The sequence below is a fragment of the Somniosus microcephalus genome, chromosome 10 (genome assembly GCF_052327205.1).
Source record: "Somniosus microcephalus isolate GS21.2 chromosome 10, FLI_Smic_1.0, whole genome shotgun sequence".
NCBI classification, from domain to species: Eukaryota; Metazoa; Chordata; class Chondrichthyes; order Squaliformes; family Somniosidae; genus Somniosus; species Somniosus microcephalus.
Window position 1 is genome coordinate 207,246,516 of NC_140996.1, and position 17,911 is coordinate 207,264,426.

Sequence of the window (17,911 nt, forward strand, 5' to 3'; positions counted from 1 at the left end):
ATGTCGGAGCCGGTACCGGGGGTGGCGGTCCCGGTCGGGTCCGGGACGCCGACGCTGAGGTAGGTCCCGGGGGCGGCGCTGCGAAGGGTATTGCGGTAGGGGTCGGGCCCGAGTCCCAGGGTCGCGAGCAGTACCTGGAAAACGCCTCCTGGTCCTGATGGGCCACCTCTAGGGAGAGAGCGAGGGCTTCAGCTTTGTCCAGGTCGAGGTCTTTAGCTTCAAGCAGTCTTTGCCGTGAGTAGTCGGACCGTAGGCCTTTCACAAAGGCATCGCGGATATTATCTTCCGTATTTTCAACAGCCGTCACCGCTTTAAAGTCACAGTTCCTGCCGAGTGCTCTTAGCGCCCGTAAACATTCAGCTACAGACTCTCCTGGCTGTTGCGGGCGGGATCTCAGGAGGTGCCTGGTGTACATGTAATTTACCGGGCTCCGGTACTGCTGTTTCAGTAGGTTGATAGCAGCCTCGTATGTAGTCGTGTCCTGGATGAGTGCGTATACTCTCGGGCTCGCTTGGGCGTTCAGAACTCTTAGTTTGGATCTCTGAGGGACGCCGGATTCTTCCAGGTAGGATTCGAAGCAGTCCAGCCAGTGTTTGAAGTTGAGGGCTGAGTTTGCTGCCTGTGGGTTTAGATCCAGGTACGGTGGTTTGAGGGCTTGCAGCCAAGCCGGCTGGTGTGGCTGGTGTAGCCCGGTGTCTGAAAGCCGCTGTGGCTGTGCTTCTGGCTGGCCAGTAGTAGACATCTTTAAAATTTAGTCAATAAAATTGATATACCTATCAATTCATCCAATAAAAAGCGACGAGTTAGGAACGTAACTAAAGGTTTTTATTGACTAAATAACAGAGCCCACCCTCGTGGGTGATCGGGTCCAACAAGGAGGAATACCAGCCAGTCGACTACCTTTATACCTGGGCAGGTAGGTGGAGCCATGGGCGGAGTCGGAGGTGGTCAGCCCAGGTATAACAGCGCGACAAGAGGCGACCTCGTATAGTGATACAACAGTGAGAACAGTGATAACAATACAACAGTGATAACTATAGTGTAACGATAGTGAACGATAAAAGTGGTTTACCACACTTGGGAACACTCCTTTTTATAAAATGTATTGAAACTGCAAAGCACAGTAATACAATCAACAGATTATTATCCTTAAAGATTAGTTAGGAATATATATTTCTCATGTTGCCTGGCACTATTACTTTAACTCCTTCAGCTCAAATCTTTGGCACTTAAATTCAGCCAAAAATTAATGACAAAATGCAACTATCAAAGTATGATTGGTCGGTCAGTGATTGTTAGAAGTCAATAATATAAATTAAAACCAAAATCCTAAGAAATCCAGCACTTAGGTGTTGATGAATTTCTTTGATCTCAGGATTTTAAAAAAAATCAGCATTAACAACAGATATCAGGGGAGGTTGCTGGCAAGGTGCAATGCAACCTCTGCCCTAGTTGTTAGGACAGCAGAGCGAGAGTGAGTATTCATTTATATTAAGATTCCCTGAAGTGGGCTAGAGGAACACACATTAACAGTATGTTAATAAAAATTGTACTGATTATGATTTCATTATACTTTGTGTTCTGTACGTTTGGTCTCCAATGGGGCAAAGCAGCTAAGAGCTGAACTAAACAGCACCTCGACCAGTGTTAACTCTTTTGGAAAGATTAAATAAGTATATGCGCTTAAGACACAACGATCTGGTTCAGATCACAAGAGAATTTCATTGTTACACTACTGTGTCCTGCTGCCACAAATCATTGAAGGTGGCAGGGCAGGTTGAGAAAGCAGTTAAAAAAGCATATGGGATTCTGGGCTTCATAAAAGAGGTAGAGTACAAAAGGGTGGAAATTATGATGAACCTGTATAAAATACTGGTTCGGCCCCAACTGGAGTACTGTGTCCAATTCTGGGCACTATGCTTTAGGAAGGATGTGAAGGCTTCAGAGGGTGCAGAAAAGATTTACGAGAATGATTCCAGGAATGAGCGACTCGAGTTATGTTGATAGACTGGAGAAGCTGGGGTTGTTCTCCTTGGAGCAGAGAAGATTGAGGAGAGATTTGATAGAGGTGCTTAAAATCATGAGGGGTCTAGACAGAGTACATAGAGAGAAACTGTTCCCATTGGCAGAAGGGTCGAGAACCAGAGGACACAGATTTAAGGTGATTGGCAAAAGAACCAACGGCGACTTAAGAAAAAACTTTTTTACGCAGCGAGTGGTTAGGATCTGGAATGCACTGCCTGAAAGGGTGGTGGAGGCAGATTCAATCACAGCTTTCAAAAGGGAGTTGGATAAGTATCTGAAGGAAAGAAATTTGCAGGGCTACGGGGAAAGGGTGGGGGAGTGGGACTAGCTGACGGGCTCCTGCAGAGGGCCGGCAGGGGCTCGACGGGCCGAATGGACTTCTTCCGTGCTGTAACCATTCTATGATACCACACCAGCAGATACAAGACAACACAAATCTAATTCTGTAAAATAAAAAAAAGCCTGCAGCAGACCCGAATTTGTAACAGCCTAGAACTGGCAAAACGCAGCTGCATTAGACACACAAAAGAGCAGCCATGACATCACTTGCAATATTGGGTGATCAACAAAATCCAGCATCCTATCCGCCAATAATTTATTTGCGCTTACACCTGCTCTCTTGAATCTGCCTTATGCTGAGGTATTGTTTTGTGGATCGCCTCCCTCTGGCACCTTGCGCAATTCAACAATCTTTACGCGTGAACCTAGGTCGCGAGCACTGGCAGGTAATTCAACTGTATGGGACATCATTGCCAAGCCAGATCTCGTCTGCATGTGTGCTTTCCAGAAAATGAGGGGTGGGTACCCTAGGAAATTCATGCCATATCTAGGCAAAGGACACAAAGGCCCGTGTGTCAGTGAAACTGGGTCTTTGAGCGAAGGTAACCAGCATTTGCGTATCAAATGATTAGACACATGGTTCCTTACACATCTCGATAAGGAAATTATTGACCATCTTGGCAAAACTAAAAACAAAAACCACATTGATGCATTTCTTCTTCCAGACACAAACCCAAATTTAGTTTAAGGAATGCACGTCATTGAAAGGAACTCAGCACTTCACACAGTAAAGACACTTATTTAGTTTGGTTAGTATCTAGTCAAATTAACTTAAGGTTACAAATTGCTATTAACGTATGTATGGGCAAAGCAAACCTTTCACTACCACTCTACTGGAACATTGGGGTCAGACATGAAGCAGCTGACAAAACACGAAGATTCTCTTGTTCTAAATTGGATAATAAAGTTACTTGTTTCCCTTATTGTTTATAGTAGGAACACATTTTTATCATTTGTATTACTTTGTAGAGTTCAAAAACTCTAACACTCATTCCAGCATGATTGGTTTCCATAGCATATCAAAAATAAACTTACCCGGACAAGTGCATCATCAATGATGTGGTCACGTCTGACTTTAAGTCTAAGATAAGGGTTCAGTTGTTGCCCCTGTACTAGGCTGTAGAGGACAGTGATTCGCCGCTCACTGTACATGCGTATCCTGTTGTCATAGTAAAGTCCCAAGTTCTTGGTTACAGCATTCAGAATGAAGGGGCAGGTCATAAAGGAGAATTTGTTTTCTGTCTCTACTTTGAAGAAAGTGTAGTCTTTATCCATTTCTAGTACATCGTTTAGTGGTTCATTAATAAAGTCTTCAAAAGAGACAAGTGGCTTTCGGCAATCAATTGTTTTCACACCCAACTCTGTTTCCAGGGGGTCCACCCGGGGTCCTTTTTTATTTCTTCGCTCTTCACCCAGTAGTTCTTGCAGAGTAATCTCACTGGATTCTGCAATTGGCTCATCATCCTCCTCCTCATTGTGCCCCGTATCTACATCGCCTGCAATAATGTTTGCATAGTGCACTATTTTTAAGCATTTTGTAGCAGCAACAACAGCATCATCATCATTCACCAGATTTCGACTACTGAATTCATTACTTATGACCCTGTATGTAATGAGTTGCTGAAAGGTTTCCACCATTCGGCGGATCTGGTCTGCAGTGTATTTTGACCATAATTGAATCAATTTGGCTTGAGCTGGGAGGGGTAGCTTGCTCATTGCTTTGCAAAATAGTGGAAGGGCCATTTCCAGATATTCAGGACTATGAAGGTTGCTGTTCTCCATGACTATAACGAATAAGTTCAGATAGTTAGGATCCCTTGAATACACATTATGATAAGTCAAATCACATTCCACATTTGGTGACAAGTACACCAAAGCATTAAGAAAAGCGGTTTCAATCTTCTCATTGGAAAGCAATTTATTATAGACCCGTCTGACTGCATCAACATCAATAGACACTTCATCAGGTCCTAATTTATGAACATTGTTGTCTCTGGTCTGTGTGCTCCCAATGGAGCTTCTTGACGAAGAGGCCTCAGCATCATCCATGGACCCTGCAGAAGCAGCTTTTTCTTCCTCATCTTCATCTTTATCCTCATCCTTTCCCTGAAGGGATTTCAGCTCTTCCTTCGTATGGTGTTTGGCCTTTCGGAAGCTCTGCACCAAGGCATCTGCACTAGAGAAAACTCTACCGATAACACGTATCAATGGTGAATAGTCTTCTCGTTCTCCACACAAATCCAAGATTTCATATACCTTTTCCTCAGTCAGGTAACTCACATCTACATTAGAAACACAATGGGAAGATGGTTATGATTTTTATGACAGTACTTAGTACAGGGTAACCTGAAACTATTTCATTCCTTAGTTTGTTTAGAACTTTATACTAGAATATTTCATAAAGCTGCCCCTTAATGGGAACATCACTGCAGTAAGCAACGTGCTTCACAAATAGTTGGATAGAAGGAACCAATACTGTTGGTATAATTATATAAAATATATTTCTCACTTGCTATAAATACATGGAATATATTTCACACATGGTGAATTCCTGATCTTGGCCAATTATCAGATGATTCCTCAAAGGAGAAATAAATATTAAAAACAAAATGAAGGGAAGATCATCTCTCATGCCTCTTCCAACAGGCCAATTGTAAGCAGCATTTACAATGACCTAGAAGCAGTTTGCACATCCTGGAAATTATGTATAATGCCAGAGACAAAGATGGAAGAAAAAAAAAGTTTTCACCCACCAACCGAATCTGTGTCAATGAAAATAATTTTATTAAATCAAGATGTACGACAAAAAATGAGTGACAATTACAGTAAATGCATGTTGCAAAATATTCCTGATGTACAGTCTGATCAGTCACAGTATAACTTTAGTGTGGCCAATTAAGTGATAAATAGCTTGAGAAAAATAATTGCATTGAAGTGGTTAACAATTAATCACAGTGAAATTATGTTAATTCTCAGGGCCTCTTACTAGAGAATAGGATGTTTGCTTAAAAACAGAGACCCCTGTGAAAAGTTGAGAGAGAAAAAAATCTGCAACACTGGAAGGCCGAAACAGAAATGCTGGAAGAACACAGCAGGCTCATCTGCATCTGAAGAAACAGCCTTCCGGACTCAAAATTGAGTTCAACAATTTCAGATCACAACCTCTGCCCCCATTTTTCCCCCCAGACAGCAGCTGTTGATAATTCCGCTATTCCCATTTATACCTCTCTAGGCCCATCTTTTGTTTCTTTACTTGCCCCATTACCATCTCCTTTTGCCTCTCACCATCATCCCTGTCTTCTAATCTCTCCTGCCTTCCACCCTGTCAGACCTTCCCTTTTGTTATTTCCTCCCCTCCCCTTGCTTAAAACTGGTTATATCTCTAATTTTTTCCAGTTCTGAAGAAAGGTCATCGACCTGAAACATTAACTGTTTCTCTCTCTCCACAGATGCTGCCTGACCTGCTGTTTTTATATCTGAAGAAACAAGATTAGGTTAACATTTCAAATTGAGAAACCGTGGTCAGCATCTGGACAAAGGGTCTATACCCGAAATGGGAACCTCCTTTATCAGATGCTAATGGAGTAGCTATGCATTTCCAGCATTTAGTGCTCTCAATCCTGAAAAGTTCAATCAGAAAGTGTGGCCGCTATCAGATGCAGATAGAAATTAATAGGTTTGATCTAATAGCCATTACGGAGACATGGTTGCAATGTGGCCAAGGTTGGGAACTAAATATTCCAGGATACTTAACTTTTAGAAGAGGTAGGCAAAATGGAAAAGGAGGGGTAGCCCTGATAATAAAGGATGGGATAAAGACAGGAGAGAGAAAGGATCTTAGCTCGGAAAATCAATAAGTAGAATCAGTTTGGGTGGAGCTAAGAAACAGCAAGGGGCAGAAAACATTGGTGGGAGTTGTTTATAGGCCCCCAAACAGTAGTTGTAATGTAGGGCAGAGTATAAATCAGGAAATCAGAGGCGCATGTAACAAGGGTAATACAGTAATCATGGGGGACTTTAATCTACATATAGACTGGGAAAATCAAATTTGCAGTAATAGTGTGGAGGACGAATTCATGGAATGTATGCAAGATAGTTTTCTAAATCAGTAGGTTGAGGAACCAACTAGGAACAGGCTATTTTAGATCTAGTATTGTGCAAAGAGAAAGGGTTAATTAATAACCTTATAGTAAAGGGACCTTTAGGGAAGAGTGACCATAATATGGTGGAATTTTATATTGAGTTTGAAGATGATTTAGTTAAATCCAAAACTAGGGTCTTAAATCTAAACAAAGCAAACTACGTAGGTATAAGGGGCAAGTTGGCTAAGGTAAATTGGGAAATTACATTAAAAGGCATGATGGTAGAGAAGCAATGACTAGCTTTTAAAGAATTAATAAATAACTTACAACAAATATACATTCCATTAAGGCACAAAAACCTCACAGAAAAAGTGGTTCAACCGTGGGGAACAAGAAGTTAAAGATAGTATTAGATCAAAAGAAGAGGCTTATAATGTTGCCAAAAAGAGTAGCAAGTCTGAGGATTGGGAGGATTTTAGAACTCAAAAGGTGGACCAAGAAATTGATAAAGGGAAAATAGAATGAGAGTAAACTAGCAAGAAACATAAAAACACTATAAAAGCTTCTATAGGTATGTAAAAAGGAAAAGATTAGCAAAAGTAAATGTGGGTCCCTTACAGGCTGAGACAGGAGAAATTATATTGGGGAATAAGGAAATGGCAGAGAAATTAAACAAATACTGTGTGTCTGTCTTCACAGAAGACGACGCAAAAAACTTCCCGGAAATAGTGGAGAACCAAGGGTCTAGCGAGAATTAGGAACTGAAATTTAAAAAAAAAAAAAGTAATACTGGAGAAATTAATGGGACTGAAAGCCAATAAATCCCCTGGACCTGATGGCCTACATCCTAGGGTTTTGAAAGAGGTGGCTATAGAGATAGTGGATGCATTGGTTGTCATTTTCCAAAATTCCAGATTCTACAACGGTTCCTGCAGATTGGAAGGTAGCAAATGTAACCCCATTATTTAAGAAAGGAGGGAAAGAGAAAACGGGGAACTACAGACCAGTTATCCCGATATCAGTAGTTGGGAAAATGCTAGAATCTATTAAGGACATGGGAACAAGGCACTTAAATAATAATGGGATTGGGCAGAGTCAACACAGATTTATGAAAGAGAAATCGTGTTTGACAAATCTGTTGGGAGTTTTTTGAGGTTGTAACTAGCAGAATAGATAAGGGGGAACCAGTGGATGTGGTGTATTTGGATTTTCAGAAGGCATTTGATAAGGTGCCAAACAAGAGGTTATTAAACAAAATTAGGGCTCATGGGATTGGGGGTAATATACTAGCATGGATTGAGGCTTGGTTAATGGACAGAAAAGAGAGTTGGAATAAACAGGTCATTTTCAGGTTGGTAGGCTGTAACTAGTGGGGTACAGCAAGGATCAGTGCTTGGGCCTCAGCTAGTCACAATCTACATCAATGATTTGGATGAGGGGACCAAATGTAATATATCCAAGTTTGCTGATGATACAAAGCTGGGTGGGAATGTAAGTTGAGAGGAGGATGCAAAGAGGCTTCAAGGAGATATAGACAAGGTAAGTGAGTGGGCAAGAACATTGCAAATGGAATATAATGTGGAGAAATGTGAAGTTATCCACTCTGGTAGGAAAAATAGAAAAGCAGAGTATTTTTTTTTTTTTTTTTAAATGGAGAGAGATTGGGACATGTTGGTGTTCAGAGGGACCTGGGTGTCCTGGTACACAAATCACTGAAAGTTAACATGCAGGTACAGCAAGCAATTAGGAAAGCAAATGGTACGTTGGTCTTTATTACAAGAAGATTTGAGTATAAGAGTAAAGATGTCTTGCTGTAATTATATAGGGCCCAGGTGAGACCATACCTGGGGTACTGTGTACAGTTTTGGTCTCGCTACCTAAGGAAGGATATATTTGCCATAGAGGGAGTGCAACAAAGGTTCACCAGACTGATTCCTGGGATTGGGGGGGGGGGGGGGGGGGGGGGAAATTGTCCGATGAGGAGAAATTGAGTAGACCAGGCCTATATTCTCTAGAGTTTAGAAGAATGAGAGGTGATCTCATTGAAACATACAAAATTCTTACAGGGCTCGACAGGGTAGGTGCAGGGAGGATGTTTCCCCTGGATGGGTTAGTCTAGAACCAGGGGTCACAGTCTCAGAATAAGGGGTCAGCCATTTAGGACTGAGATGGAGAAATTTCTTCACTCAGAGGACGGTGAATCTTTGGAATTCTCTACCCCAGAGGGCTGTGGAGGCTCAGTCATTGAGCATATTCAAGACAGAGATTGATAGATTTTTGGATATTAAGGGAATCAAGGGATATGGGGATAGTGCAGCAGAGGTAGATCAGCCATGATCTTACTGAATGGCGGAGCAGGCTCGAGGGGCCAAATGGCCTACTCCTGCTCCTATTTCTTATGTTCTTATGTGTCTCCAGGACTGAAGGGTAGCAAGTCACACTTTACCCTGAAAGCAGTGAATGGAATCCAAGTACTTAAATGAGAGAAGAAAATGGAATATATACAGCAAGGTTCAACAAAGTTTCTTGATGCCTTATATTTGGTTCTTCATTCTAGTCCTTCCCACCCTCTCTTTGTCACCATTATTCTATATGATTATTTTTGGATTTTTTTTGTTGCAATTTTTATACCTCTGATTTAAAAAAACTGATAGAATCACAGTACTGCTATGAAAAAGATTGCATCAGCAGTAACAGTTTCTCTCATTGCTTTATCTGATTAGAGAAGTTCAACACCACTAGTCTCAAGAAAAACTTTGTGGATTAAAATTAAGCCAACTGTTGGGTGTAAGCATTCTGCAGGAATGAGTTCAGCCAGTGTCGACCAAGGTTCTCATCAATATAGGCACAAACTGGCGCTAATTTATTACTAAACTGTTAAGATCCTGCCTTTATATAGCACTTTCACATCCTCAGGACCTGTATATTTATAGCATTTTGTGCTTTCAACTTCATGACAAGTTTAATCAGGAACTCCTGGAGTGCAGTCACCGATTTGTAGGTAAGCACAGTAGCCAATTGGTGTACAGCAAGGTCCCACAAACAGTTGAGATGAATGACCAGTTAATCTTTTTGGTGGTGTTGGTTGTTGACCAGGACTAGGGAAGAACTCTCCTGTTCTTTGAATAGTGCCATGGGATCTTTTATGATCTACCTCCAACAATGCACCATTTCCTCAGTACTGCAATGAAGTATCAGCCTAGATTATGTGCTCAAATCCTGGGATGGGGACCCACATCCTTCTTAGTCACAGGCAAGACTGCTACCACTGAATCAAGGCTGGTTGTATCCAAAATGGAGAATAGAAATATCACACTGGTGCAAATTACCGGTACTCCTAACAGTGTGACTTGGACACATCCTCAGAACATAAGAAATAGGAGCAGGAGTAGGCCATTCGGCCCTTCGAGCCTGCTCCGCCATTCAATGAGATCATGGCTGATCTTCTACCTCAACTCCATTCACCGGCCCTATCGCCATATCCCTTGATGTCTTTACTAGTCAGAAATCTATCAACTTCTGTTTTGAATATACCCAATGACTGAGCCTCCACAGCCCTCTGGGGTAGAGAATTCCAAAGATTCACCACCCTCTATGTGAAAAAATTTCTTCTCATCTCAGTCCTGAATGGCCTACCCTTTATCCTGAGGCTGTGGCCCCTGGTTCTAGACTCCAGAGCCAAGGGAAACATTCTCCCAGCATCCACCCTATCAAGCCCTGTAATAATTTTGTATGCTTCAATGAGATCCCCTCTCATTCTTCTGAATTCAAGAGAATACAAGCCTAGTTTACTCAATCTCTTCTTATACGACAGTCCCGCCATCCCAGGAATCAATCTCGTGAACCTTCGTTGCACTCCCTCTATGGCAAGTATATCCTTGCTTAGGTAAGGAGACCAAAATTGTACAGTACTCCAGGTGTGGTCTCACCAAGGCCCTACATAATTGGATGCCATTCACACCTTTTATTGCTGTGATTATCTCTGCCGAGGTGTGATAAAGGGCAGTTAGAAAGATTACCTGTAATCATTTGGCAGTATTCTGACTATATATGCTGTGCTTATATGCAACTCTTCACTTCACCCGACAAAGGAGCAGCGCTCCGAAAGCTTGTGATTTCAAATAAAGCTGTTGGACTATAACCTGGTGTTGTGTGACTTCCTACATAATTGGAGTAAGACTTCTTTACTCTTGTGCTCAAATCCTCTTGTAATGAAGGCCAGCATACCATTTGCCTTCTTAATGGCTTGCTGCACCTGCACATTCACTTTGTGACTCATGTACAAGGACACCCAGGTCCCTTTGAGCATCTGCACTTCCCAATTTAGGAAATACTCTGCCTTTGTTTTTACTACCAAAGTGGATAACTTCACATTTATCCACATTATATTCCATCTGCCATATTCTCGCCCATTCACTGAGCCGGTCGAGATCCCCTTGCAGCCTCTTCACAACTGACACTGCCACCTAGCTTTGTATTATCAGCAAATTTGGAAATGTTACATTTAGTCCCCTCATTCAAATCATTGATATATATTGTGAATAGCTGGGATCCAAGCACCGATCCTTGCGGTACCCCACTAGTCACAGTCTGCCATCCTGAAAAGACCCGTTTATCCCTACTCTTTGTTTTCTGTCTGTTAACCAATTCTCAATCCATGCTAGTATTTTACACCCAATTCCATGTGCCCTAATTTTGTTCACCAACCTTGTGAGGGACCTTACCGAAGGCCTTCTGAAAATCCAGATGCACCACATCTACCGGTTCCCCTTTGTCTACTCCACTAGTTACATCCTCAAAAGATCTCCAATAGGTTTGACAAACAGGATTTCCCTTTCATAAATCCATGTTGACTCTGCCCAATCTTACTATTAGTTTCTAAGTGCTCAGTTATGGGTAGACTAGAGAAGCTTTACTCTGACCTGCAAGCACTTGATGCTGCCACCAACCTACAATCCCCAACATGAACATCCTTTTTTGATCTGCAAAAAGATTTACCAGAAAGTACAAAGGACTGTCTTGCATTCAATTATCCGGTGGGAAAATATGCTAAAGGTCTACTAATTGTACATGTGGCACATTTCTAAGTGCTGGCCCAAAATCCAAGGCTAAAAAGCTGCTGCAGTGTATGCACAGGGCAATTTTTAACTGTCCTGTGAAGACTATTTCGTAACTAACATGTGTAAGTCAACACAACCAAATGCAGTGTAGGAATAATGTTCGGGGAACTATTCTGTGAAGGAGAAACAGCAGCATGATAAGTTTTGACATGGCCAGCTGCTAATGCAGATTTGTGAGAGAAAATGCATCAGATATGTGGTGTCAAAAAGGCAATAAATAGGAAAGGAAAATAGGCCAGATTTTCATAAAGTATCATTTATTCAAAGAATAGGCACAACTAAATTAGAAAAATAATTTTGTATGGAAACACATACATCTGGAAGGTGTTTGAAGGACACTAAAGCATTAATACCAACAGGGGTCGACTGGCTCCCCAAAAGGATGTGGGATTCTTAAGGGAAAAGGGGGAGGTGGTGGGCGCTGCAAATACAATGCTATGGAACCATTCACAAAGGCACTCGGGAAATCTCCTGATCCTCATATGGCTAATCTGCCCCTGAATGTCAATAAAAAGGGACATCATTGTACGGTAGAAGATTATGAAACTTGTAACCTTGTTAGCTGTGGGATCCAACAGCCACACTGCTAATTTTATATTTGTCTTGTGTTACTTATTGCACTTGAAATTAATAACCAATTCTATTTTTTTTTTTTTTTTTTTTAAAAACAGGGTAGCTGGTCTTCCTGTTAGCTCATGAGGCTAGCGGCAGAAACGGGTATTTACTCTACTCTGCAACAGGGAAGAAATGTGGTAAAGCTGTCAGGCCTCTACAAGATATGAACCGAGCATCAGAGTTGCCAGCACATAAGCCAGAGCTCAAAGGTTACATTAGAACAGTATTTCAATGTTCTGCAGTCGAGGAACACCATCAAAGCTTCACACCCCACTACTTGTGACTGTGAAGTTTCTACCCACACTAGTACACACAAGTTTAAATACAGAGTTAATCAATAGCTGAACCATGGGAAGAAAAATCTGACTTGCTCATTGGCACTTCAACAAAACATCCAAGTCCTTGCGTGCTAACAGCCATAATGGTGACATCCCTCCATTTTGTTGTTGGGTCTAGTTGCATTAATTTATGCTGCCCAATAGCCCACTGCTACACCAAAGGAGCGAGCACAAACATGATCCAAGTCGTGATCTCTTTGATAAAACTTCAATTCATGTGTTAATTGTAGGTATGAAAAACTAATCATGTTGGATGAAGGCTGCATCTTAACCAGAAACAAAAATCCACAAATTCCCCCATGCTCAACAAGGAGCAAAGTACTCTGATCAGAAAATTATGTAAACTAATTTAAATGAACGAAACCAGGTTGTAAAAAAAATTCGTAGTGGCTTTTAACTTTTTGGCATGTTAGATATATTTGTGAGTGAGAGTTTGGAGCAAATTTAGTGCAATGTTTGGCTGGGTTAATCAGCCAAAGCAGACTTTTTTCCCAAAATGCATTTAACCATGTGATTTATTGAGGTCGAAAGTCAGTGTTTAAAGGTACATAAACATTAGGCAATTTGAAAACTACCTTGAGGACATCTAAAGGAATGGTGAAAAGCTTGCTGGCAAAAGCCATGATCAAATCTGCTACATTTTAAAGTCGCTGAGCTGAGAAATTGGTTTACAAATACAAGGTTCACCATTCTTGTGATTTTTAGTATTCTTGTTTACAAAAGCATTCCAGAAGATAAAAGGAAGTGACGCCATGTCTCACATCTGAATGCTGACATCTTGAAATGTGTTTTTAAAAACAATCCCATACTAGATGGAGGAATAATAAAGCACCATTTTTAAGCAGAGCTCACGTTAGCATTCAACAACTTACATTTATATAGCGCCTTTAAACATAGTAAAACGTCCCATTCATAATAATGAATAAAACATTCAGCCACGCCACGAGTCCTTTTTGCCTTCCCTCCAACCCCTGACCCCAGCATATTATTTTAATGGAACATGAAGACAGGGAGGAAAACAGACTAAGAGTGATCTATCAATAGTTTACATGCAACTTTGAATTATTAACAGTTTTTAACCTAGCAACTCACTTATGTTCTGAATTCCAAGGCTACTAGCTAAGATTGAAGAACCTTGCGAGAACTCAATGGGTCACTACATGGAACATCCAAATACTGAAGTGCATTTTACATCGTGAAGAGAAATGGACACAATGTCTCTCATCACCTCAGTGCGGAGCAGTATTGATACTGAAAACTTGAGGCCAGTTGCATTTGCCTGATTTATTACATAGAATATACAGCAAACAGGCCATTCCGCCCAACCAGTCCATGCCAGCGTTTATGCTCCACTTGAGCCTCCTCCCATCCTTCCTCAACTAACTACAGGAAACTCCCTTTTAACCGGCACCCAAATACCCGGAAATCTCTCTCACCTGAACCTACTCCTGAATTTTGCCGGTTAAGTTTTACTATATATTAGTGGCCATGTAACTGGGGTTCCTGGATCTGTGGCTGTGTAACCAGGGTTCCTGCATCTGTTGCCGTGCAACAGGGACTCCTGGATCTGTGGCCATGTAACCAGGACTCCTGCACAAGTGCCGGGTAACCGGGGCTCCTGCACCTGTGGCCGTGTACGGGGCTCTTGTACCTTGTAAGTATACCTCTCTGTAATCTGGACTTTTTGATCAACCGGCACCATCGGTGCCAGATAAAAGAGAGTTTCCTGTATCAGCATAACCCTCCATTTCCTTCTCCTTCATATGTTTATCTAACTTCCTCTTAAATGCATCTATACTATTTGCCTCAACTACTCCCTATGGTAGCAAGTTCCACATTTTCACCACTCTCGGGGTGAAGATGTTTCTGCTGAATTCACTATTTGATTTCTTGGTAACTATCTTATATTGATGGCCTCTAGTTTTGCTCTTCCTCACAAGCGGAAACACTGTTCACTCCATCAAAACTTTTCATAATTTAAAGATCTCTATTTAGGTCAGCATACATCATGGCAAACGATCAATTACTTTAATTTTTAAGACTCACCTTTAAAATCTTCTCTTTGAGCCTGCATCTCGCGCTTATTCACTTTTGTTTCTGAACAACAGATGATGCTGTGGGAGCTCTTCGTGCTGTTTTCCATATGGGCAGTGCTTGTTCCTTTCTTGGAAGGATGAGGATCACAGAGTTTTGCATTAATCTTAAAAAGCTCAAGGGCCTTTATGGCCGCTGCATTGTTATCCATACGATGGAAACTCGGACAGGAAGCACAAAACTCATTCGTGCAGGCCTCATTTCCACAGCCCTCAGTTAACTGGTGGTAGTAGCGTTCTATTAGATGCTTTGCAGCTGCTCGCTTCCTGTGGCAAACATTCAAAACGGTAGGCAGAGGGATTAGTACAGCCTTCAAATACCAAGCTCAGTGCAGCATTAGCACAGCAGTGTTTCATTTAAATGACTCGCATAGTAATATATTGTCGAGACGAGATGTTCAACCCTGCTCTTCCCCATAGCATTTGTGCTACCTGCAGATTTTTTTCTACTGGTAAAGAGGCTCTTACTAGAAGTGACAACTGAAGGGAAACACAAAGAACAGAATGGGAAGCTACTGTTCAAGAATTGTCACATAAAATTGATTTAGCACCCCTGTGTAGTACAGGAAACTCTCTTAACCGGCACCTAAACAACCGGAAATCTCTTCACCGGCAAAATTCAGGAGTAGGTCCAGGTAAGTTTTACTTCATATTAGTGGCAGTTCCTGGATCTGTGGCTGTGTAACTGGGGTTCGTGCACTTGTTGCTAAGCAACAGGGACGTTTGGTCTGTGGCCGGTGTTCCTGCACATGTTGCTAAGCAACAGGGACGCCTGGATTTGTTGCTGTGTACGGAGCTCTCGTACCTTTTAAACTATACCTCTCTGTAATCCGGACTTTTTGATAAACCGGCACCACGCCGGTCCCGTTGGTGCCGGATAATAAAGAGTTTCCTGTAAGTATAATTGCAATTACTTACAATACAATGCCTTAGTAGTATCTAATTCATATGTACAATGCCAGTGTGTACTAGCAGAGACTTGTTGCACAGAGCAGTATTTTAAGCTAGAAATATAACTATTCATCTGGATTTGTCCTGGTTCTCACTTTCCTTATTTGATGCTAGCATGAGGCTCTTAAATGAAACACTGCACAGGCACACAAAGGGGGGGTCCCACCAGGTTCTATTCTTGGGGGTTATGGGCAAAAGGACACAATGAGTCCCTAAAACATGCACTGATGTTTCTAAATTTGTATTGGGTAGTGTCAAAACATTCCTTTAAAAGCATCTCCAAGGTCAGATCAGATGAAACAATTTCTTAAGGGTTAAATGTGGCATTATTTTGTTCTCAGATCCTCAGAATTTCACATGTAAATTCCAGACTGCAAGTGTATACATTGGCACATGCCACAAGCATGCATCTGGTAAACCTACAAAAATTAAGACGCAGAACCCAAAATGACAATCATTTAGTAGAAACGCAAAATGACAAACCTCAAAAAATAGCATAATTTTTCAGTTGAACAAAATGTTACTTAATAAAAATTTTGAAGAACTTGGTTTGGAAAGATACATGGAGAATGAAAACGCATGCAGAAGGTGGTGTGCATTTATAGGGACAAAGCTGACCCACGCCCCAAATGTACACAGAATGCGTAAAGGTCCTTCATCCTTGCTTTTCCACTGTTGACAGGAAGAATTACTGCATAATTTGAATTACGAGGAGTAAAGAGTATCCTCTTTGAGCTGCATAATTTCTTGACCAGCACAGGCAGTAAGAAACCAATGCAGACATGCACAAAAACCCCTGAAATGATACCCACTGTAAAGAATTGGGGGCGGGGGTAGTAAAAATTTCAAAGGAGGAAGACCACATCCATACCAGTTGCTAAATATTCTTCCTTATTATTCAACAGTGCATTCAAATAATAGATCAAACATTCTGATGTAAATATGCAGATCAGCTTGGAGTGCAGCAACACCAAAGTGCTCAATGTCCTGAACAGTTAGATGTAAACAATAAAGATCACTCAAAACACAAGTTGCGATAGGCAGTTGCCTTGTAGATGGTGTTGAACAAGAACCTCTTCATATTGGATCACAAAGTTGTTGTAACATTGATGGAAGTAATTGCTCACTGATCAAGGATTAATGAGTCAGAGCATCAATACAAGCTAGCGTTGAACAAATCAGTTATCCAATCAGTTCAAACACCTACCTGGCATGTAATGAAACTTGAAGAGGACATGATGTCAAAGCAGACATAGATATATTCTCTAACAAAGGCATATCGAACCTTTTAGAGCAGTGAGACCGATTTACGTGTGACAAGTGGCTAGTGGCCTACATCAATATTGGTTGTCCTTTCCTTCGGTCCATCTTTCTCTCTCTCGCTCACTTAGGTCCTCTTCCTCGCCCCATTTTTGCCTCCCACCTTCTGTCGCACTCACTATTTCCTTTCCTCTGGCTCAGTCGCTCCTTCCTTCCTACTCATGCCGCCACATCCTTGACTCCAGTTCTCTCACGCACTCCTCCCTCCTCTGGCTTGCTCATTCCTCCTCAGTTCCTTCTCTCCTTTTCTACAGCTTGGCTTCCTCCAGCGAGCTCACCCTTTGGCTCTTGCGTGCCCCCCCTTCCTACGTCCAGGTCTCTCTGCGTCTCACTCTCCTTCCCTGTGCATCGCCCTCCCTCACTCACACCCCTGACACTAACTCCACTCTTATGGTTATGTTTATGTTAATGTATTACAAGCCAAATGTATGTTGAATGTTTAAATGTCTTAATCTAAATGTACACTCTCGGGAGCCGCAAGCCTACATTTCGTTGTACTGCACTTGTGCACTAACAATGACAATAAAAGTTGATTTGATTTTGACTCTGGCAGACTCACTTGTGCTCTATTCTCCCTCCCTCTCTCCCTCCTCAGGCTCATTCTCTTCCTTCCTCTTAACCCCTCTTACTTTCCTCCAACTTTTTCTCCTCTCTGCTGCAAGAATGCTTTTTCCTCTCCCCCCCCTCCCCCATTGTCCCTCTCCTCAAACCCTCCAGCACACACTCCTTTCTTAGTTATTTTTCCTCAGGCTATCTTCCTTTGCTATGGCTTTTTCCTTTCTCTCTTTATCCTTCCTGTTTAAGGCAGACAGTGCTCTTACTAGTTTGCCATCCTGATCACATCCTGAGTGTGATGTCCTTCCCTGCTTGAACTCAGTCCCCCTATAACTGGGAACCTAGCCTGACAGGGGTGCAACACTCCTGGGAAGTACAAAATATCTGGACATTAGTCTCTCTCTCCTGCTTGGAGTAAAACTTTAAAAATAAATTGATCCTGGCAAACAATTGTCAGCGTGTAAGCAATTCGA

At 41.8% G+C, this 17,911-nt stretch overlaps 1 protein-coding gene across 3 annotated transcripts in view; it reads right to left on the reverse strand.

Annotated features, from left to right (window-relative positions):
• The window catches only part of ube3a (ubiquitin protein ligase E3A), a 64,597-nt gene that overhangs the window by 24,383 nt on the left and 22,303 nt on the right, over window positions 1-17,911 (reverse strand). For 2 of the 3 annotated variants that reach the window (XM_085999539.1, XM_085999540.1), the window contains exons 3-4: window positions 14,566-14,879; window positions 3,400-4,646 (exon numbers count right to left, since the gene is read on the reverse strand). In XM_085999539.1, coding sequence (XP_085855665.1) covers window positions 3,400-4,646; window positions 14,566-14,879 — 1,561 coding nt within the window. The remainder of the gene's footprint in view (window positions 1-3,399; window positions 4,647-14,565; window positions 14,880-17,911) is intronic. The other variant, XM_085999541.1, reaches the window with a different exon arrangement.